The following is a 22,861-nucleotide window of genomic DNA, read 5'->3' as shown; positions in this document are numbered from 1 at the left end:
TTGCCGTCCTATTTCCTGGTTCCTTCTCTCGTCACCTTCAGAAGCAGCAGCCCTTGCTCTAAGTTTTTTCTTTACCTGGCTTCTGCTGGTTGGAGTTCCCCCATGTGAGCAGAGCCTGTGAGAAGAGCTGCCCAGCTGGTTTAGGGAAACTCCTGAGGCCTGCTTTGGAAGTGCCCAACTGGTGTATGTTTTCCTTTCATTTGGGGATCGCCCATAACTCCCTCCAGGAGGGATGTAGAGGGTTATCCTGCACCTTCAGGTATTGTAGTGTTAAAGAGATCTGCTCGTTCCTTGCGGTTCACTCAAATAGAGGGTCTGTGAGGGCAGAGACACTTGTTTGTTTTATTCACCGCTGGATCCCCTGCACTTGCAACAGGGCCTAACACGCAGTAGATGCTGACTGAATGGACCCACAGATGATTGAAAGAGGGGAGAAGTCTGATTCATCTCTAGTTAAAACCTTGGTAGTTGATTCCATCATCAACATCCTATCTTTTAGTTTGTCACTCAACAGATATTTATCAAATGCCCACTGTGTACCAGGCACGGTGGCAGGCACTGAGGATACAATGGGGAACGAGACAGACAAGGTATTTGCCCTTACAGAGCTTCTACTCTAATAGGGGAGGCAGAATAAGTAAATTTAAAAATGAATGAGACATTTCTGAATGCTAATAAATACTTTCGTAAAAGCAGTTTATAAAAATTTATTTATTTTGTTTATTTATTTTTGGCTGTGTTGGGTTTTCCTTTCTGCGCACGGGCTTTCTCTAATTGCGGCGAGCGGGGGCTACTCTTCGTTGCGGTGCGCAGTCTTCTCATTGTGGTGGCTTCTCGTTGTGGAGCACGGGCTCTAGGCTTGCAGGCTTCAGTAGTTGTGGCACTTGGGCTCAGTAGTTGTGGCTGGCGGGCTCTAGAGCGCAGGCTCAGTAGTTGTGACACACGGGCTTAGTTGTTCCGCGGCATGTGGGATCTTCCCAGACCAGGGCTCGAACCCGTGTCCCCTGCATTGGCAGGTGGATTCTTAACCACTGTGCCACCAGGGGAGCCCTAAAAGTAATTTTTTCATAATTGCTTTACTTTTGTAAAATTTTTTGTAAAAGTAGATGTGATAAAGAGGGCCTGAGGACTGCTTTCCATAGGGTGGTCAAGAAAGTAATCCTTTCTGAGGAGGTGACATTTGAGCCAAGTACTGAAAGGCAGGAAGTATTCACCACGTGGAATTTCAGGAGAAGAGAGTTCTAGGCCGTGAGGATCAATACATTTGACGAGAGTTGGCGTCAAGTTAATTCATCACCCCAATGCCTTTGGTTTGGAATCTGTAAAAAGACCTGTTTTCCCTAACAAGTGACCACGTAAATGGAAAGTTCGATTTTCTGTCACAGAGTTTGAGATTACCATCACCTTTCTCCTTTCATTTGGTGCAGGGTACTCTGGGAGTCTTCTCTTGGGGCCTAGGAATGGGTTTGTGAACTTTGCATTTATTTCTCTGGGAAGAAGGCCATGGCTTTCATCAGCTTCTCAGAAGGGTCTGAGACTCCCTCAAGGATCAAGAACTATTGATACAAAGGTTGTTGTTGCTGAGAAAATCTGGAAACATACTAGTCCTGTGAAATTCAGGATCAATTAGAGGAATTTACTGAGATTTAGATTTGTAAAGCTTTTTTATTCAGGAAACCAAGGCTAACTGTTGGATATTGTTTTATCAGGAATGCAGGATAAGCACTACAAAGCAGTTAGTTAGGCAAAAGCCTGGTACTTACAACTCTGCTTGGAAATCTGCCTGCATTCTATCCCTTCAGTGTTACTTTAAGTGAATTGTTGCAGAAGTTTCAAAATAGTTATTTGGCAGAGAAGCTTTCGTTCCCCCTTCAGAACACTTAACATCAAATTTTCAGCAAATTGTATATCACTTTGTTGGAACCTACGTATAAAATCGTCACATGGGTCATAGAGGGCCTTAACATTGAGAGCTTTTTAGATATTTTTGGATCATGCCTTGTTGAGAAGTTCAGATTTTTCCAACCCAAATTGTGGAATGCACATTCAGTGTTTCGGTAGTGAATTGTAAGAAATAGCCTATACTGAAAATATAAATTCTCCATTAAAAATATTTTTCTTGTCAAACAATATAGATGAGTTAAATAAAATGTCCCATATGATGTTAGTTAAGAAAAAAAAAGAAATAGCCTATAAAGGAAGTAATTTGACCACAGGTTAATTGAATAGCAAATTGTCATGGTGGCTCATCATCATCAACTTGAGGAATTATTACAAGGGAACCTATGTAAAGTGTTGAGTTAGACTGGCCATCTTTTTTTTTTTTTTTTTTAAGACAGTACTTGTGTGTCATTGCTATTAAATAAAAATGACTGCAGAAGAAAGCATGTAGCAAAGTACCTGGTGATATTTCACTCTGCATCTCAAGGCCCAGTTTTGTGTCCAGTAAAAGTAGCTGAAACAAGCCTGTGTACAAAGCATTGCAATGTGGCGAGTATTTTAGAGATTGCCATGTATAGATTATTACTTATTTTGGTAAGAGGAACTGTAAGTGACTGCTCAAAGTTGAAATGCTTGAACGATAGGAGCACTTCCAGGAAACAGCTTCTGTTACCTTCCATCAGTTGTAGCATATTAGGGGGAGGGGATCACGGATGCAGGGGCTGTGTAGCGTAGGGATTTGGAGTGCGTTCTGTGGACTCAAGCCTACCTGGGTTCAGATCCCTTGCCTTCTACTTGCTATCTTTGTGACCTTGGACAGATCTTATAGCTTCCTGATGGGGTTATTATAAAGATAAAGTTAGGGGGCTTCCCTGGTGACGCAGTGGCTAAGAATCTGCCTGCCAGTGCAGGGGACACAGGTTCGAGCCCTGGTCCGGGAAGATCCCACGTGCTGTGGAGCAACTAAGCCCGCAAGCCACAACTACTGAAGCCCGTGCGCCTAGAGCCCGTGCTCTGCAACAAGAGAAGCCACCGCAATGAGAAGCCCGGGCACCGCAACGAAGAGTAGCCCCCGCTCACTGCAACTACAGAAAGCTCGCACGCAGCAACGAATAAATAAATAAATAAATTTATTTTTTAAAAAAGATAGTTGACGTGTGCAGAAAACTTGCCATGTAGTAGGTGCTCCGTAAAGGCTTGCTCTGTTATTTGTTTTTATTATTTTAAGCTGTGAGAAACCACAAGACACTCTAAGCACCCTGGCTTGATGTTAACTTAGGTTGGGTCCTCGTTCAAGAATGACTTATTGCTCTATTTGGTTTGTAGATGCAATAAGTAAGAAAGTAATTACACGACTGAAAGGATGTGTTTATTAGAGTATTAACTTGCTAAGCTCAATGAAGACAAGAGTTGTTCCTTGTAAAAGCAGTGATGATCAGGATGGAATAGGTTTGGAGTAATCTCAGGGATTCATCTTCACTAAATGCCAAATGCATAGATAGGGTCTGCCCAATTAGAGGATCATGGCCTTCCAGGCTATTGAGAAATCAAAAGAGCCTGTGAAAGTATTCATCACCCCAAGGACATTGTTGCTCTTTACTTTCTTAATGAAATTTTGATATATATTAATAATCTTGAACCTTTCAGCCCTCCAGTTGGGGTACATAATTACATTTTTAAACCTCCCTTTCACAACGGTCTTATTTAAGAGCCATTCTCTCCCATGGTCTCTTTAAATTATATTTCTGGTCTTAAACTCTATCAAGTTTAGAGACTTGAGAAGGTAATCTGAGTGGTTTCAAATGGTGTGGAAAAATCTGGAAATCTCGAAAACTTTAACTGAATTGTTTTCACAGTAGTCCTCATATATTGTAAGAGATTTGGTATCTTATTTAATAATTTAATACTCACAAAGTGCCAAGTAGGGGCTGAGTGCTCTGTAATTGTCAGTTGTCATTAAACATACCTATGTTTTTCATATGAAATTGAGTGACTTTAATTTTTAGAGCAGTTTTAGGTTCACAGCAAAATTGCATGGGAGGTGCAGAGACTTCCCATATTCCCCTCCCTGCCCCAACTCGTGCATAGTCTCTGCATTACCAACATCCCTCACCAGAGTGGGGCGATTATATAGTGACGAACCTAACTCTGACGCATCGTTATCACCCAATTGAGTGAGTGACTTTTTTTTTTAATAAATTTATTTATTTTATTTATTTATCTTTGGCTGCGTTGGGTCTTCGTTGCTGCGCACGGGCTTTCTCTAATTGCGGCGAGCAGGGGCTACTCTTCCTTGCGGTGCGTGGGCTTCGCATTGCAGTGGCTTCTCTTGTTGCGGAGCACGGGCTCCAGGCGCACAGGTTTCAGTAGTTGTGGCTCGCAGGCTCTAGAGCGTAGGCTCAGTAGTTGTGGCCCACGGGCGTAGTTGCTCCGCGGCATGTGGGATCTTCCCGGACCAGGACTCGAACCCGTGTCCCCTGCATTGGCAGGTGGATTCTTAACCACTGCGCCACCAGGGAAGCCCGAGTGAGTGACTTTTTTAAATCACATGTTATATAATAGCTATATGATATCAACCATGTACTAAGCACTTCTGTGTTCCAGGCACAGTGCCATATGCTTTACATGCAGTTTAGTTCTTACTATTATTATCTTCATCGAGGCCTTAAGAACTTGGCTGACGTGACTTAACCAAGAAGCAGTGGAGCCAGGCTGTGAACACTGGCAGTCTGGCTCCAGAGCCCAAGATCTTAACTATTTCTACCATTGCTTCTCCATAGGAAAGTTCTTGTGTTGTATAAAATACTCATTGGAGTCTTAAACAATCATTATATTGGCAGTGAAGTTTCTATGCAGTGAAGTTTTGGTGATGTTTCAGTAAGTAGAGCATTCAATAAGTAAAGAGACCGTATTTTTAGTAGTTGAATTTTGAGATGTAGTATATGAAAGCCTCTAATCAAAAAGATCACAGCTTTTTCTCTGCAGCTTTTTACTGCGTATGTCTTTGGTTTAATTTAGGGACTAACAGGAAGAAAGAAATGAAGTTAAAGAGCTGGTTTCCCGCGAGTTTCATTTGCGGTATTAAATCTTGCTGATTTATGACCTCTCTCTACATCAGCAGTAAACTCCCTCTGTTCATTCTGGAGTTGTGACGTGTGATTGATGTCCGTCTTTGGGTACAGCAGGCAAAGGGAAACCAAAGCTCAGAGGGCAACTTGCCCACATCTGCACAGCCAGGTGGGCAACAATTACAACGTGTAGCTGACATATAAATCATAAAATCCACTTTTAGATTTGCTACTCTGTTTAATATACGGGATTTAGAGACATGTGGGTCATTGGTGATCTTAGCTTGAGCTGTTTTGGTGGCACGCTGAAGGTGAAAACCAGACTGGAGTGGGTTGAGGTGTGAGTGGGAGGTGAGGAAATAGACCATGAGCGCACGCAACTCTTTCCCAAAGTTTGGCTATGCTGTGAAGGGGAGGAAGATGTGGATCATGGGGGTTCTTTGGTTTTTTCTTTTTCTTTTTTTAAAGGTAGAAAAGACTCAAACTTGTTTAAATGTCATTAGGATGAAGCCAATTAAGGGAGTATATTCATAAATTTTAGTTGCATATTAATATACAAAAAACATTCAGCATTCACATGTCCATATAATATACGGTAAATGGCTTTTTCCTGCATACGATGTTGTTGTTCTAACTTTGATGTGTTTGAAGTAACTATTCTCATCGTTAGGAGGAACGTAAGTGCAAAATTTGAAAAATATCAAAAATATCCCTAAATTGTCATAAAGTAAGGCTTTCAATTGAAACACAAAATAAAACCTTTAATGTTAGCAAAGTCGGGTGTTTTGATTAGACATCTTGTTTATGTGTGCTGTAGATTATAAAAATTTTGAGAAATAATAGGACTTGGGACCCTGACATTACTTTTTGTTGAAAAGCTTTATAGTGATTCTGCAGGAGGAGGTTCTCTGTCTAGAAGCAGCGCTAAAAATTGGATTTTGATTATTGAAAAGCATTTATTTGTTGTATTGGCAGAAAATTCATTGGGAGCTGTGTTTGAAACTTTGCTTATTGATTGGTCTTGTGATCCTGGACTAATCATTTAGCTTCTCGGAGCCTTGGTTTCCTGGGATGAGAAAGGTGATAATACCTGTGTCACAGGATTATTGTAAAGGTTATATGAACTAACGCAATAAATAACTGACACCGTACCTGGCACCTAACAAATGACCTACTAAAATTCAGAGGCATTGGTGTTACCATATTTAAAGGAGAAGGAACTGAATACTTGTTCTTCCTGCCTCCATTATTGGTTGGTTTATGGACATCTTTGCCGGTCTCTGACATTTCGACACCGGTGAGGCAAGTGGTTGGAAAAATTTAGAGCTCTGTCCTGTACTTGTAAATCTCAGGGGAGACTGTAAGCAGTGCTGGGGAAAACAGTAAGACCATTCTTTATGGAAAAGAGCAAACTTGTGAAAACATGTGCTTAATCAGCAAGTACATGGAGTCTCCTATATAAATAGCTCAGAACTGTATTGAGTTCTTTTTCACCAGGCTGAGGGGGCCTGCCTGGAAAATACTTGACTTTCTTTCCAGCAAGGTTATCTTAGAAAATTCTTAACTGTTTGTGAATTCATTCCTGGAGTCTTCCTATAAGAAGCTTCTTTGGGTTTACTGTCTTGGTTGTAAATGAGTCTTTTAGCTTTTTTATTAGGTATTTCATTAGGTTTTATAGACTTGTGGGGAGAACAGCCTTCTTGTGCTAGGACCTAGAATTCTTAAATTTTCCCTCTGTCCTAAGGAGTAGTCAGTGCATATTTGTTCTCTATATAGTCCTTCTGACTAAACCAGGGTGACATTCATTCAGAAGATATTTATTTGGGTGTCATACCAGGTGTCATGATGCAAGGAAAACAAAACAAACAAAGACCCTGTTCTCATGGAGTTTGCAGTTAATGGGGAAGAAGGGGACTATTCAGATGATCACATCCTCTGAGTCATACTAACAACCTGACAACTCCTATGAAGGAGAGAAACCTGGTCCCACAAGGGGAGTGGACAAAGGGATGAAGGAAAGCTTCCCTGAGGAAGTCTTGAGAGCTGAATGATAAATAAAAATTAAATAGGTTAGAGTGAGAGGCATTATGGCAGCAGGAGGGGGGGAACAGCATATGCAAAGGCCCTGTGGCAGAGAGGAATATGACGGTTAAGGAAACTAAAAGATACAACAGCCTGTGAATCTATAGTTACCTCAAAATTTTTAAAAAGCTTTAATAATAGTTTTTAAAAAAGAAACTAAAAGAAGCCACTGTGTGGTTGGAGCATGGCAAATGAAGGGGGAGAGGTTTGGGGGATAAGGTGGGAGAGGTAGTCCCGGGTCCTACCATGCAAGACCTTGGAGGTTATGTTGAGGAGTTTGATTTTTAGACCAAAAGCAGTGAGATAACACTGCAGAGTTCTAAACAGGGAAGAAGGTGATGGGATAAACAGGTTTGTATTTTGGAAAGATCACTTGAGCCATTGTGTTCAGAACGTCTTCGAGGAAAACCAGAGGGATTGCCCAGGGACCAGTGAGGAGGCAGTTACCATCATCCAGGGGAGAGATGCTGGTGGCCTGGACTTAGAGTAGTGACAGTAGTAACAGAGCAAAGTGAATGTATTCCCCACTTGTTTAGAAGGTAAAACTAAGAAAACCTGGTGATGGATTGGGTAAGAACACGAGAAAGTGGATCAGTAAAGCTGACTCTTAAGTTTCTGACTCACCCAGCTGGATGGATAGTGGTGCAGTTCTTTTAGATGGGAGTGGGAAGACCATCTAGGGAGAGGTGGGTGGAGGAGCTTGATCTGAGTTGGGACTTGGATGTGTTGAGTTTCACCTGCCTTTGAGCATCCAGTTGGACAGGTGGAATAGGAAGTGGATGGATGTACGAGCCTCGTGTTCATAAGGCAGGCCGGCGCCGGAAATCAAGATTTGAGGGTCATCCGAGCCCAGGTGGGAATTGAAGGTGCAGTTGAGGCTGTGAAGGCCTGTGGGGGAGAGTGTACAGAAAAGGAGAGGCAGGAGAGCCTGGGCCCGAGGAACCCCGGCCTGCCTGGCTGGGCAGAGGAGGCTGAGTCTACCAAGGAAATGGAGAAGAGATGGGACAAGAAGCAGAGGGCAGATGAGAACGGGTGCTTATGAAGCCGGAAGTCGAGAAAATTTCAAGGAGGGGGAGGTCAGTAAGGTCAAATGCTGCAAGGAGGTCAGGTCAGATGGCAACTGGAAAATTACCCATCAGATTTAGAGACATGCGGGTCATGGGTGACCTTAGCTTGAGCTGTTTTGCTGTTGCAGTGAAGGTGAAAACCAGACTGGAATGGGTTGGGGCATGCATGGGAGGTGAGGAAACAGACACAAGTCTTTCCAGGGCTTTGCCTGGGGGTGTGAAGGAGAGGATGGAGATGTGGATCGTGGGAGTTTTTGGTTTTATATTTTTCTTTGTTTAAAGGTAGAAGAGGCTTGAACTTGTTTAAATGTCATTGGGAAGGGAGCCAGTTAAGGGAGAGGTTAAATAATGCAAGAAAGAGAAAGGACAGTTTATTCATTCAATATTGAGTGCCCGCTCTGTGTCTAGGAATTCCTAGATAATGGGGATTCAGCAGTGAACAAAACAGATGGAAGTCTCTGTTATCACAGAGTTTATAGTCTACTGGGGAAGATGGAGAATAAGTGAACTGATACAAAGTATGTCAAGGGTGGTAAATGCTGTGATGAAAGACTAGGAAAAATCGGTGTAAAGTGAAAAAATAAAGCAGGTAAGGTGGTCCAGAATCACAAGGAGGGCAGTTTTAAGTGGCGAGGGAAGGCCTCTCTGAAGAGGTGACATTTGAACAGTCATCTGAAGGAAGGGAAGAGTGAGCCTTGTGGATATCTGGGGGAGGGAGGGCATTCCAGGTGGCAGGAAGAGCAAGTGCAAAGGCCCTGAACAGGACAGGCAACAAGTAAGCTGGGGGCAGGGTGGTAGGAGGTGAGATCGGAGGGATAGCAGGGGGCCAGATGTTTTAGAGGCTTGGAGGCCAAGGTCAAGATTGTGAGTTTTTACTCTGTGGGATGAGAAGCCAGTGGAGTTTTGCGCAAAGGAGCAGATGTTAATCAGATTTACATTATGATGGTTATGGATAATCTATTTTGAGCAGATGTAATCTGATTTACATTTTAAGGGAATCCCTCTGGCTGCTGTGTAGACAAAGATGTGGGCCGGGAGGAAGGGTGAGAGCTGAAGCTGTGAGACCAGTTAAGAAAGAGGCTCTTAGTCTAGGTGGGAGATGATGGTGGCTTGGTCTGGGGTGATGGGGGTGGTCCAGCATGTGAGAAGTGATCAGATTCTAGGTAGTTCCTCAGAAGGCAGTAGGGATGGGAGACGGCAGAGTTGGAGGGGCTTGACATTGTTTTCTAGCAGGAGAGAGTGCAGGCTGGGTACAGAAGTAGGTGAGTTTGTAGATTGGCTAACAGGAAGTTGAGGGAGTCTCCTCGTGTTGGCTTCTAATTTCTGCATGAAATAGGCTGCTCCATCGGTTGTGAGTAAAGATGAATGGTGATGACTAGGAGGGAGAGATGGGGTATTTGAAGAGAGTAATGTGCAGTAGTCCTTGTGGAGAGTTGGAGGTGGTGAGCTTAACTGGCAGTATTTAGGGTTCCATTGTGGTTGGTGATTAGGGCCTTTATAGACCTACCAACTTGCCCTGTAGTCAGAGGTCTGGTCGTTAGGTGGAGACAGGTCAGAGGAGAGGGTCGTATAATCTAAGTTTGGGATTTTGCCAGAAGTTAAGACTAAAGGTCAGAGAGAGTCAAGCCTATTGTTTGGCTGTCATTCAGATAACAATCCTGTAATGGGATCCATCCTGGAAAATGAAAAAAGGGGAAAGCTGACAAGTTCTTGGCCTTGTCAGGTCTGACAGGCCAAAGAAGGGTCCTACTGGGAGCAGTTAGTAGGTCGTCTGGAAGGAAAGGAGGTTGTGGGCGTAGAACAGGCAGCAGCTAGAAGTAGCACAGTTCCAAACAGGGACAAGATTCAGAGTGTGGCCAGCCACACCAGGCTGACTGGGGTGGAGGAGGAAATGAGGGTAGTGTTGGTTTCCATAGTAGAGAGGGGTGTGCAGGTCAGATGTGTGAGGGGAGGTGAAGGTTCCAAGGGATGTCGTGGGGCTTTGGGGGGTTGACCAGAGATGGCGTTGTTGAGCTTGGTCGTGGTCATTGCTGGACTTAGCTTGGGAGTGGAGCAGAGAATGTGAGCTGGTGCCAAAGTCATTGATGAATGGGGAGGTGTGACCTGAGGTTCCTAACTGACAGCGATGCCCAGGAAGGATTGCCCAGGAAGGATTTCCCAGGAAGCCAGCGTGGCTTTTCAGCTGCAGCTGCCCCACCCCACTCAGGTCTCGCTCCTTTCCAGCCTGCTCATTTATTGCTGCTAATTGCCTAGTTGGCTGTTGGGTTGGCTGTTAAAAGGCAGGGCAATAAACTGGAGCAGGTGTGCCCCACCATCTGCTCCTCCTCCTTCACCCAGCCTCCTCCTCCTCTTTGGCTCTGGAGCAGACAGCCTGGGTGTGAATCCTGCAGTGGCACTTCCTGACTGTGACTGTGGGCAGGTGACTTCACCTCTCTGTGTCCAGATTCCTCACCTGTATATGGTTAGGAGATGAGTCTCTTGTCTTCCTGAGTTGTAAGGAGGACCAAATGGGCACCTGCCCCTAGCGAATGTCAGCAGTTATTATGATGATTTGTGTTCCACTGATTTTCTTCTTTCCCTTGGCTTTCCGTCGTTCCACCAATGGCACTAGAGATTTTGCACTATTACTGACTGCTGTTTTAAGATAAGAGCAAGAGAACGGACATTTATTGACCACCTGTGTATGCCTGACACTGCCTTAGCCATCAATACTTCCGGTTTGTCCAAAGAATTACCTACACCCAACTGCCTAGTTACAGTGTCTGGAGCATACGGGGCTGCTTTTTATCATCCTCATTTTTCTTAGAGTAGGACATCAAGATTCGGGAGGTTTAATAACCCACCTGGCGTCATTCAGCAAATAGATGTCCATCTTCGTTCGGAACTTCCAACCCATTTCTTGTCTTTCACCACACCAGGCTATGTCAAGTGTTCTGTGGGACCCCATGCCACACACCTTTTCCCTGTTTTTTTTTTTTTCTTGCCTCTTTTTTTTTCTTTCTTTCTTTCTTTTTGGCCACGCTGCATGCAGCATGTGGGATATGGGATCATAGTTCCCTAACCAGGGATCGAGCCTGTGCCCCCTGCAGTGGGAGCACGGAGTCTCAACCACTGGACCGCCAGGGAAGTCCTCTGCCTCTTTTCAATGGAAAAAAATATTGTATTATCCAAATATATCTAGAAGCCAACTGTTGGGTCAGACTCTATGGAACTACTACCCTCAGGCCGTCTCCAGCTTTCCTGTGGCTCATGCTCATCCTTCTCTGCCCCCGCCCTGGCCCCAGCCCCCACTGCTGCTTGCCTGGGTTATTAGCAGCAGCCTCTTGATTGGCTTCACTGCTTCTGTGCTGTCCACCCTCCTCTTTATACTCAAAACTGCAGCCAGAGGGATCTGTCCAAACATAGGTCCGCTCAGGCCCCTCCCCCACTGCCCTCCAGGGGCTTCTCATCATCTGGACCCCTACTGGGCCTTGTGGAGAGGATTTTTCAATTTTTTTTTCTTTAACAAAGAATGTTCTAGAGAGTGCAACAATTCCTCATACTTGTGGGAATACCTAAGTATAGATTAAGAAGACTAAAGGAAATCTGTGATCACGTGTTTTGTGAAGATCGCAGTTTCTTGGTCTTCTGCAGTAGGTACTGCTCACTGTGGAGGGCTGTGCCCTGCCCTGCTCAAGTCACACTGGCCCTTGTTCATTCCCATCGGGAAACCAGGGTGCACCTTCCTGTGGTCCTGTCCCATCAGGCCAGGAAAAGAGGTGGGGGGATTCCAGAGCCTGGGTTGTAACTGGGCTCCCCAAGGCCGGGTGAGGCTCACGGAGCAGTACGAACACCAAGCCTTCCAGCTATGGTCGCAGCATTCACGCTTTGAATTAATGATGCAAAACCAGTGTTTATATTGTTTCGCATTTGTAGGTTACGGAGTAATTCGACATGCTTATTTGAGAGCCAAGTTACCCAAGAGGTTACGAACACAGGCTTGGGAGCCTAATTTTCTGGGTTCAAGTCGCAGCTCCGCCTCTCACTAGCTTGTAACCTCTCTGGATCTTGTCTCTTCATCTGTAAGATAGCGCAGAGTTTGGCCTCGAGCCCTGGTGCTCTGGCTCCGTAGTTGCTCTTTGTTCTTTGGCCGGGCGACGTTTTGCTTGCACAGAACGAGGATGTTTTGTTTTCCCTGTGCTGGTCATAGTTCTGTATCCCCTGCAGTTAGTTTTCTGTGGCCAGTGAATTACTTTCTCCTCCATTCTTCCCTGTCCCTTAAGGCAAAGGTTGCAAACTGGTAGTCTAAGGTCAGGGCAGCCTGCAAACCAGTTGCATTTGAGCATAATTTTTTTTTTTTTTTTTTTTGGCCATGCCTTGAGGCTTGCAGGATCTTAGTTCCCTGACCAGGAATGGAACCAGCACCCCCTGCAGTGGAAGCGTGGAGTCTTAACCACTGGATTGCCAGGGAAGTCCCTGAGCATAATTTTTTTAAACAGTTGAAATTACTTTGAATTACAGTTGGAGTTTTCACTTCAAATCCAGATTTTGACTTCTGGGAAAATCAGAACAACGGGCACCTCTGGGCTCAGTCAGCTGGGACTGAGACTCTGCTGCACTCCATGCCCTGTTGGGTGGGGAGGGGGTCCTCCCTGCCCCTCATGTCTTATACCCACCCGTGTCTCCAGGAGGTTTCCTGCCTGGCCTCCATAGGTCTTTGTTTTGATTACCCTTAGTGCCTCAGTGAGTAAGTAGCAGTCCTGGTGATTTGTCGACTGGTGGGTTGGCACCAGTGGCATTCTAGAACAGACTATTTTAGAGCTCAGAGGTCAGCCCAGACTCTAACAAAGGCCTTATTGCTTCAGATACACTTAACATCTAAACTTAACTCTAACAAGGTAACCATGACTGGAAGGAACCCTTGCATTTGAGTTCCGGCATCAGTGCCCCTCTGACACGTCACACAGCGACAGATGATATTACCACCAAGCAGAGTGTTGACATTATGCATGTTGATTTCTGCAAGCTGAAAGCTTGGCCACCAGCCTCCTGGGCAGGATTTCCCGGGCCACTCCCACAGCCTGGGGCCTCAGCTAGAGGAGGCCAGAGCTACTTCCTGAGTGGATTCTTGTCCCAGAGGAGCGGGAACCTTGCCACAGAGCTCTCTTTAGCAGACCCTGTGTGTCACAGGCCTTATGGTCCATGAGCGAAATGTTTGATATTAGCCATCTGGTGTTCCTCTTCTGTTTTCTTATGTGTGTAGTAAGAGGACCTTGAAAGAGCGGCTTGAAGGTTAAAATTGCCACCTCTAGTGAGTCCAGTTACTCGGTTTTCACTTCCTAAAGGTCAGTCTAGAATAGAGTTGTCCAGGAAAAGGAAACTTGTCACTTCCAGAACTGTGTTCTGGGGTTGCTAGGATAACTAATGCCATATCCAAACCACTGGCTCTCAAGAGATTGTGTGAAGAAGGCTGGCCTTTTGGAGGTTATCTGAATACATGGCATTCAGGTAGACCTGTTTCACTGGCCTGCTTTGATAATACTGTGAGCCTGCCAAGCCTGACACGTAGGAATGCATTCGACTAAGTGGCTGTGGGGGAATCTGGCGTGTTTAGATAGGATGTTCTTGTCTCAATGGCACAAAATCTTGTTTTCCTGGGAATAAGATGATCTCTTTGAGACTGTGACTTCTGAGTATTGGCACTATATCCATAACCGTTAACCATGTAGTTGTTGTACCCTCCATGGTAAAGGTTTATAAATTAACTTTAATTCATGAAAATTATATATGCCTTAGCACAATATAAATATACTTAATGCCACCGAACTGTACACTTAAAAATAGTTAATGTGGTAAATTTTGTGTGACGCATATTTACCACAATTTTTTTAAGTGCTAAAGAAAAAGTATATATACTTACAGAAAATGTGGAAAAGAGAAAAAGATCATCATCCCCCTACTTAGATAGCTTTCAATATTTTGCTATATTTGTTTTTTTTAATATACATATTGCATGCTCCTAACATGCCTTTCTTTCTTCCCCACCAGATGAAATTAAAGCAGAAATAGAAAAGCAAAGGTAAGCCTGGGCACGTTCTCCTTGCTGAAGTGCAGTATGAAGGGAGTAGTAGTTGGTGGCCATGGGAACCCCTTTCTCTGCATGTTTTCCCATATTTCTGATCCTCAAGGGTGGCACACACTCTCCTAGCACAGCGCTGGGCACATGGCAAGACTCTGTATGTGTTTGAACTGATACCGAGTTAACAGGTTACTGCCTCAACAACTGCGTATTTGGAGGAAAGGATAAGGAAGGTCAAGTTAATGCTGTTGTACCTTCTCTTGACAGAAGAGGCAAAGCCCTTGTCTCTTGTATGTCATGCTTCCTCAGGCAGGAGGGCAGCTTGTTCTGTTAAGGGGCTGCTCCTCATCTTCATAGTAATGAAGCCAGTGAGTCCCATTTCAGAAATACAGCTCTGACGTGGCAGGTGCCAGGATTCAGTCCAGGCCGCTGACGATACAGCTTGCTCATCAGAGACCTTGTTCTCTGCCTGTGGCCCCTTGGTGTTTTTTCCTAATGCATGTGTTTAAACTTTTCATTGTCTAGCCCCACAGATGCAGTTTGCAGGCACTTTTAATTAAATGGTTGCAAGTGGGATGGGAAGTTAGAGTGGGGGGTAGGAAAAGCAAGCTCTTTTTTTTTTTTTTTTTTTTCATTTCCCCTCTCCGGCCCTCTCCCGCTTTTCTCCTAGGCTTGGTGCTACCGCACCACCAAAGGCAAACTTCATTGAAGCTGACAAGTATTTCCTTCCATTCGAGCTGGCTTGCCAGTCCAAGTCCCCACGGGTGGTCAGCACATCCCTTGACTGCTTGCAGGTACCATGTTTCAACTTGGTGGTATAAAGGATGTTCTCTCAAGCCACAGGTAGTCCTTTACACACGAGCTGTGCCCGTGACCCCCTGGTACTCAGAATACTTCCGGAGGTGATGGAGAAAGGAGCATTTCAGCTCATTCTTTATGGAGGTCTTGTGAGGGAGGGAAGAACGAGAGGTCTGACCTCTTTACCTAAAAAAGAATTTGTTTCTCTCGAAGTACTTTGTTGATCTCTCTTATGTATGTTTTCCTAAATGAAACCTTTAGCACTGATTGGAATATTTGGTACATATGCGGGTACATAAGATATTTAATGCTACTTCTTTATGGATGGCATTAATATTCATAATGCCAAGTAGAGAAATAGATATTATCAACTCTCATTATTTGTGGTGATGGTCTATAAAGTTGCTGTGAACACGGAATTAGCAAATCCTGAAGCATTGTTCCTGGAGGGAATACAGGGCTAGGTTCCTGTGAGCCTCTCTGGTCACGTGTTCATCAGCTGATCAATACATAACTTTATTCTTTGTGTGTTTCTGTTTAAAGACACCTTATTTAATATATATTGTTGATTTGTTAGCATTGAACTTATGGTCAACAGCACTATGACACATGCCTGAACAAAGCTGATCACACGTCATTTCTCTGTAGGGCACATCCTACAGAGACAGCACTAGACAGCGCTTAGCACTGTGCGTGGGGGCCATTTTAAATGGCGAAATCACCAACGAAAAGGACAAAAATGTGAAAACCATGGCAATAAATAGATGACAAGAAAGACACTGTTTACGATATGAGAGGTGAAACAAGAAGGTAGAACGTCTCCTTGTTTGACCTTAGCCAGGAACTTGTGCATCAAGTGATTCAAATTTTTCACTGTGCTGCAGGTGTCTGTAAGTGACCACAAAAGCGTCCCAAATATTGATTGGGGACTTACAAATTTTAGTGAGCGGGCACATTCACAAGTACAAACCTGTGAATAATGAGGATCGACTGTACTTAGGGCCATAAGTAACCTTATTATAAGTTACTTTTTACTGGTGAAAAAGCAGCAGTGGAGAGGTTAGGGTGACTTGTCCAACGACGTGCAGATAGTGAGGGACAGAAACAGGACTACAACTTGGGCTTCTTTTTTTTTTTTTTTTTTTAATTTATTTATTTTATTTATTTATTTTTGGCTGTGTTGGGTCTTCGTTGCTGTGTGCGGGCTTTCTCTAGTTGCGGCGAGCGGGGGCTGCTCTTCATTGCGGTGCGCGGGCTTCTCATTGCGGTGGCTTCTCTTGTTGCGGAGCACTGGCTCTAGGCGCATGGGCTTCAGTAGTTGTGGCACTTGAGCTCAGTAGTTGTGTCTCGCGGGCTCTAGAGCGCAGGCTCAGTAGCTGTGGCGCACGGGCTTAGTTGCTCCGCGGCATGTGGGATCCTCCCGGACCGGGGCTTGAACCCGTGTCCCCTGCATTGGCAGGCGGATTCTTAACCACAGCGCCACCAGGGAAGCCCTACAACTTGGTCTTCTTAATTCCCAGTCCAGCATTCTTGTATTTTTCCTAAGATCTACTCATGAAGCTTCCGGTTACCTCAGAAACATTTGTTTTTAACCCCAGTGGGCAACCTACAGCAATGAAAAGAGCTTGATAAATTTTAAAAAATACAGTGGAGAGAGCCACAATTTACCAGTACTTTCTAGAACAGGAATAGTGAATAGGTTCTATGTTATATTGCTTGGAAGCTGTGTTGAAAAAATACCTGGAACCTCGTCTGGGTTTCTTGAGAAAGTGCCATGATTGATTGGTTATGTCTGCTGAGGAACAGGACTGCCGAGTGGCGGTGGGCATGCCACATTTTTGGCATCTCTGGTCTAATATTTACTCTATTAATTTCTCTTGTTTGATATATCTATGCTTGAAAATTGATGAGAGTTTCTTCACAGAAGCAGCTCTTCCAAATGAAAAGCCATTTTCTCATTCAGTATAATTCTGTACAAATTGTCCTATGTGGAACATGTAATGAGCCAAGAATTTTAAAGTGGCAGGCTCAAATCCTACTTCTATCCTAAAATATTTGTTGCTGTGAACATTTTCAGAGGAAATTTGGCATAATTAGCTGTTTTGTCCTCATGTTAAGGTTTAGTTTGGAAGCTGGTGCTGATAGTTAACATTATTGATGTCCTAAACAATGCCAGTGTATTGAGCACTCAGCCTGTGCTGGGCCCTGTGCTAAGTGCTTTATCCCCATCATCATGTTTAATCTTCCCAACAACCACCTGAGGTTCCTACTCTCATCCTCATTTTAGAATCAATGAAACTGAGGCTTGGAGAATAAAATGACCAGCCCTGCCAAGTTCCCCTGGCCAGGCAGTGATGGGATTGGGTGGGTGTCTGGGACTTGTTTACCCCAAGCCTATGTTCTTAATCAGGGGTCCTTAAATTACGCCATGAGCCAAATCTGGCCTGCAGCCTGCTTTGGTAAATAAAGTTTTATTGGAACATAGCTGCCTTAATCTGTTCAGACTGATATAGCAGAATACCACAGACTGGGTGGCTTAAACAAGAGACATTTATTTCCTACAGTTCTGGAGGCTGGGGAGTCCAAGATAAAGTACCAGCTGATTAAGTTCCTGGTGAGCCGTCTTCCTGATTTGTAAATGGCCAAGTTCTCACTGTGTCCTCACATGGCAGACAGAGCAAGCTAGGTGTCTGGTCTCTTCTTATAGCGCATGAATCCCATCATGAGGACCCCACCCTCATGGCCTCATGTAAACTTAATCACCTCCCAAAGGCCCCACCTCCTAATACCATCATATTGAGGGTTAGGACTTCAACATAGGAATTGCAGAAACGCAAACATTCAGTCCACAACACCAGCCATGGCCTTTCGTTGATGTATTATCTATATGGCTGCTTTCCAGCTACTACAGCTGCGTTGAAGAGTTGGAATGGAGACCATATGACCTGCACAGCCTAAATATTTAGCATGTGGTCCTCTACAAAAAAAGGCTGCTGACCTCTGCTCTTAACTATTACCCTGTAGTTCTGGCCTCTTTAATTAAAAATATGCTGTGTTTTCCTGGAAATAATCTGTTTCTGGAACTCTGTGTACATGTGAGTATGGTTTCTGATGGAAACATTGACGTCCTGCTGTACTTCAGCGACTTGAGTGCAGTACCTGTCTTGAGGCTTTTGGCATGTGGTTAACTCTCTTTTTCAGAACAGAAGTTCTCTGTAATGTGATAGGTACACTAAGATTTCTTCGGTTAGTATACAAAATGCAAAATGTATCGTCCTTTTTATGACATTAGAAAGTGGCTGGGTGCTCCCTGGAATACTGAATGAAAAAATGCATTTCCTCTTGGGGTTTGTCCTTGCAAACCTGTTTGACTGGCTTTTCCCAGTGTGGGTGATGTGACTTCTGCCTGGGAAATGGAGGGCCAGTGTCTAGGAGTAAAGGTTGGTTTCGGCAGGGTTGAAGCCAGCTGCAGATGCATCCACATTGTGCCCTGGGCATTTTAAGGAGTCCCTTTTTGAGCATGGAGAGATGATGGGGTAGCAAAGGTGCTTCTGGGTTTGGTTTGCTGTGAGTACAGAGCTCAGCATTCCCTCCTCCACAGGGAGAAGCCCAGAGCCTTCCCTTCTCACTTCTCCCAAGTGATAAAGATTCTCCTTATTCCTTTCCTTCAGCACCTGGTCGCCACACACTCCCCCAAGGCCAGGACTGGAGGAAGGAAGGTTAGTTCAGTCTTGCCTAAACTAGTGAGTGATCTTCAAGTTTTTCTGGCACATACCAACCACATAAATTATTTTTGAGAATATTCTCTCAGAATATTCGTATTTCTTCAATTATAAGATTATATACAGGTACTACTGTTATTAAATTATGTACATTATAAACAATACAAAAACAGACCTTTTAAAAGGGTAGGACAAAAAAGTAGATAGAAACAGACTTCTCATATTTTCTTTCTACGTAAGGCTGTAGGAAACCACTGGTCTGAGCCATCTGGTTTGTACCACAAGCATTATCTTTTTTTTAAAAAAATTAATTAATTTATTTAATTTATTTATTTTTGGCTGTGTTGGGTCTTCATTGCTGTGCACAGGCTTCCTCTAGTTGCGGCGAGCGGGGCTACTCTTTGTTGCGGTGCGTGGGCTTCTCATTGCGGTGGCTTCTCTTGTTGCAGAGCACGGGCTCTAGGCGCGCGGGCTTCAGTAGTTGTGGCACGTGGACTCAGTAGTTGTGGCTCGTGGGCTCTAGAGCGCAGGCTCAGTAGTTGTGGCGCACAGGCTTAGTTGCTCCATGGCATGTGGGATCTTCCCGGTCCAGGGCTCGAACCTGTGTCCCCTGCATTGGCAGGCGGATTCTTAACCACTGCGCCACCAGGGAAGCCCGGCAGGCGGATTCTTAACCACTGCACCACCAGGGAAGCCCACAAGCATTATCTTTTAGCTCTTATTTCTAAAAGACTTTGAATTTTTTAATGCACATTTTAAAATCTATTGTAATAATATAAATTGTACCTGACTACATTCTCTGTTAGAAATTTCTTTTAGAACTTTACAGATTAAGGCTGAAGGCCCTTGGACTGCTAGCCCCAAACCCAGTTGCCTATTTAGGTGTATAATTTTCTCTCTTTTTTTTTTTTTCTTTCTTTCTTTTTTTTTTTAACATAAATGATATCATTTATGATATCATTTTTCTGTGGAGGACCACATGCTAAATATTTAGGCTTTGTAGGTCGTATGGTCTCCATTCCAACTCTTCAACTCAGCTGTAGTAGCTGGAAATGATATCATATATCATTTATACTTGTACAGATTTTTCTGTGGCTTGCTTTTTACAACAGTGTTTTTAATGCCAGAACACTGCATGCAAATTGAGGGCATTCCTGTGGACTGATAAATGATATGTTATGCAACCACTTTACTTATCCCTCCCCATCTAGAGGGGCATTGACAAGTCGCATCCCTGTGCAAGCAGCCTCCTTGGACACAAGTATCAGTGAGCCAGCTGCCCAGAGGCCTGCCTCCTCCGCCCTTCTTCCCATCCCTGCTTCGCATCAGCAAGGAATAAGACAGGAACTTCTACTCTCCATCTCTGTCAGTCCCTCATGGTCCAAGCCACCAGCGTCTCCCCCTAGACAGCTGAGGTGGCCTCGTCATGGGTGCCCGGCTTCCACTGGTGTTGCCCTCCAACCTGTTCTGTACTCAGGAGCCGGGCGGAGCCTTTAGAAATGTATCCCATCGTGTCCATCCTTTGCTTACACCTGCTAGTACTTCCTACCTCACTCACTGTGCAGAGCACCTTCCTCAAGTGAGCCTGCCAAGCACGCTTCTGCCCCTGTGAGAAAAAGGACTGTCTTATCACTGTTGTACCCCCAGTGCCAAAACAACATCCGGAACAAGGAAGGGTGAGAAGGCAGAACTAGAAAGACCCACAGGTTGCAGGAACTCTGCTTTCTTCTGGCCCTGCCTCACAAGGGAGTAAAATTATACTTAAAACCCTTTTCCATTGGAACGGTAACATGCCCTTTAAGGAGTGCATAGAGGGGCGAATACTTCCAATCTTTTTTTATATTTGAATTAAACATCTGTAATTCACCTCCATCTTTGCTTTGCACCATCAGTGTTGGGTTCTGTGGGGCCTGCTTTTCAGCATTCACATTTTAGGAGCTCATAGACCATCCCACTCATAACCCAGTACTCAAAATGGACTTGAGTCCATTAGGAGTAAGGAGTCAGCAGTGTCCAAAACCAGAGCTCATTTACCACGTGGCCAGCACCAGAGCTTATTTACCAGGCGGCCGGCGTTGCCCTCACAGGAAGCCTGCATGGGGAGCAGCAATGAGAGCAGATGAGGTAAAAGGCATCTGGACTTGTTCTTCAAAAACACACTTGAGCACCTCCCTGCCTCTGTCTGGAGCTCTCTGGGGTTGGTCTTGAGCAGCAGAGTGTGTGCAGGCCTCTCTCTTGCTCACTCGGTCACTTGATCCAGCAGTGTCATATTTGTGCTCTCAGTCGCTCTCTTTCCATCTGTTTTTCTTCCTGCTTATTGAATGGCGGCGCTTTCGAGGCTAATGATGGGGAAGAGCCATTGAGAAACGGCATCTGGCCTCCGCAGGGCAGCGCATCTTCCTGTTGCAGTGGTGGTGGCACTGTGGATCGCCTCAGGAGCTGTGTCACTCTGGGCAGATAGATCAAGAATGTGACACGCCAGAAACCAAAAAGATAAAGAACAGAACAGCATTTGTCAGAGTCTTTACCAAGTCACTGGAAGCAGAGGGTGCCTTAGAATTCACGGATCCTAGAGGGCTTGTAGCAGATGAGTGGTTATTTTTATCCGGTCAGCCATCAGGATAACCCGGAAGGCTTGGAGAAAAACCGATTCCTGGGCTCCACCCAACGAGTTCTGTTAGAGGAAGTTTGTGTTGAGGTCCAGGAATCTGTATTTGTAACGAGTTCCCTCAGGTGACCCTGAATCTCAGCCAGGCTTTGAAACCATCCTGACCTTTGAGTTCCCTTCCAGCTCTCAGATTGTCCCTGATGAAATCCAGGTCAGGAGTGAGGTGGCCCAGGCAGGCAGGTGGCCCCTGTCCAAACTGATCTGTCACCTGACCGAGAGGGCACAGCTCAAGCAGCCTCTCATCTGAAGAGGCTGCCGCACGGGTGACATGCAGTTTGATAACGTAAGTGCAGAAGTCAGTTAGTTTTTTTACTTTAATTTTTGGAATAGAAAATACACCAACATGATTCAACATTCTAAAAGAATGAAAGCCTGCTCTACAAAATGTTAGTCCCACCCCTGCCTACAGCTGCCTTAGTTCTTCCTGCGCTCAAGCAAACCATGTTATCATTAGTTTTTTATGTATCTTACTGTTAGAAAAAAAAAGTTTTTTAGCAGCTTGAGATATAATTCACATGCATACAATTCACCCATCTGAGGTATACAATTCAGTGACTTTCATATATTGACAGAGTTGTGGAGCCCTCACCACAATCTAATTAGAGACCATCTTTATCCTTAGAAAGAAGCCCCGTTTTTGCTCATCAGCAGTCACTCCCTGTTTCCCTGGGATCCTCCCAGGTCTAGGCAGCCGCTGACTACTTTCTGTCTCTATTATGTATAGTTTTTAATCGCTCCATGTTTTCCTCAAGTGATTGTGCGCTGGGGGCTGTTCTACACGTGCCTTTTCCACCGTCGTGGGCTCTTCTGCCATCGGGAGTCAGGCTGGCTGCTGCGCTCTCAGGGTGGCTGGGCCCCCTGCACCCAGGAGAGCAGAGGGATCTGTGGGAACCGGAAGTTAAAGGCCGAGCCCACTGCCTGCCTCTTGCTGCTGTGGGCGGCCTCAGCCCTGGCCTGGCAGAAACTTCTCATGTCTGTGATTTCTGTGTTTAGAAACTCATCGCATATGGGCACATCACCGGCAATGCCCCCGACAGTGGAGCCCCCGGGAAGCGGCTGATTGACAGGATCGTTGAAACCATTTGCAATTGTTTTCAAGGCCCTCAGACCGATGAAGGAGTTCAGTTACAAATAATTAAGGTATTTCTGTCTGTCTGCCTGGTCTGGATTTTAAATGAGAAAGCTCATCGCCCTTGGGAATTTGGTTTTCTAATTTACCATGTGTTAGTTGTCTCAGGAGGTGCTGAGCTGGAACAGAAAAATGTAAGCATCACTTAGAGCTTTTGTTAAGTGTCAGAACTGATTAGCATGGACTGAGACAAGAAGAGTGGAACCAGGTGTGTTTTCAAAGTAAACAGTTCTGCTAATAACTACGTAAATTGCTTGTGAATTAAACCAACTTCAAATCCTCTGCTCTTTCCCCTCGAAATTCTGGATTCCCAGACTGCCATTTCTCA

General features: G+C 44.8%; 1 protein-coding gene across 1 annotated transcript in view; it reads left to right on the top strand.

The window, feature by feature from the left end:
* The window catches only part of ARFGEF2 (ARF guanine nucleotide exchange factor 2), a 97,485-nt gene that overhangs the window by 532 nt on the left and 74,092 nt on the right, over nucleotides 1-22,861 (top strand). The window contains exons 2-4 of the mRNA XM_068525226.1: nucleotides 14,186-14,216; nucleotides 14,887-15,010; nucleotides 22,398-22,544. Coding sequence (XP_068381327.1) covers nucleotides 14,186-14,216; nucleotides 14,887-15,010; nucleotides 22,398-22,544 — 302 coding nt within the window. The remainder of the gene's footprint in view (nucleotides 1-14,185; nucleotides 14,217-14,886; nucleotides 15,011-22,397; nucleotides 22,545-22,861) is intronic.

This window comes from Eschrichtius robustus, chromosome 16 (assembly GCF_028021215.1).
Source record: "Eschrichtius robustus isolate mEscRob2 chromosome 16, mEscRob2.pri, whole genome shotgun sequence".
Taxonomy (NCBI): Eukaryota; Metazoa; Chordata; class Mammalia; order Artiodactyla; family Eschrichtiidae; genus Eschrichtius; species Eschrichtius robustus.
This window is presented reverse-complemented; position numbering and strand designations above follow the sequence as displayed.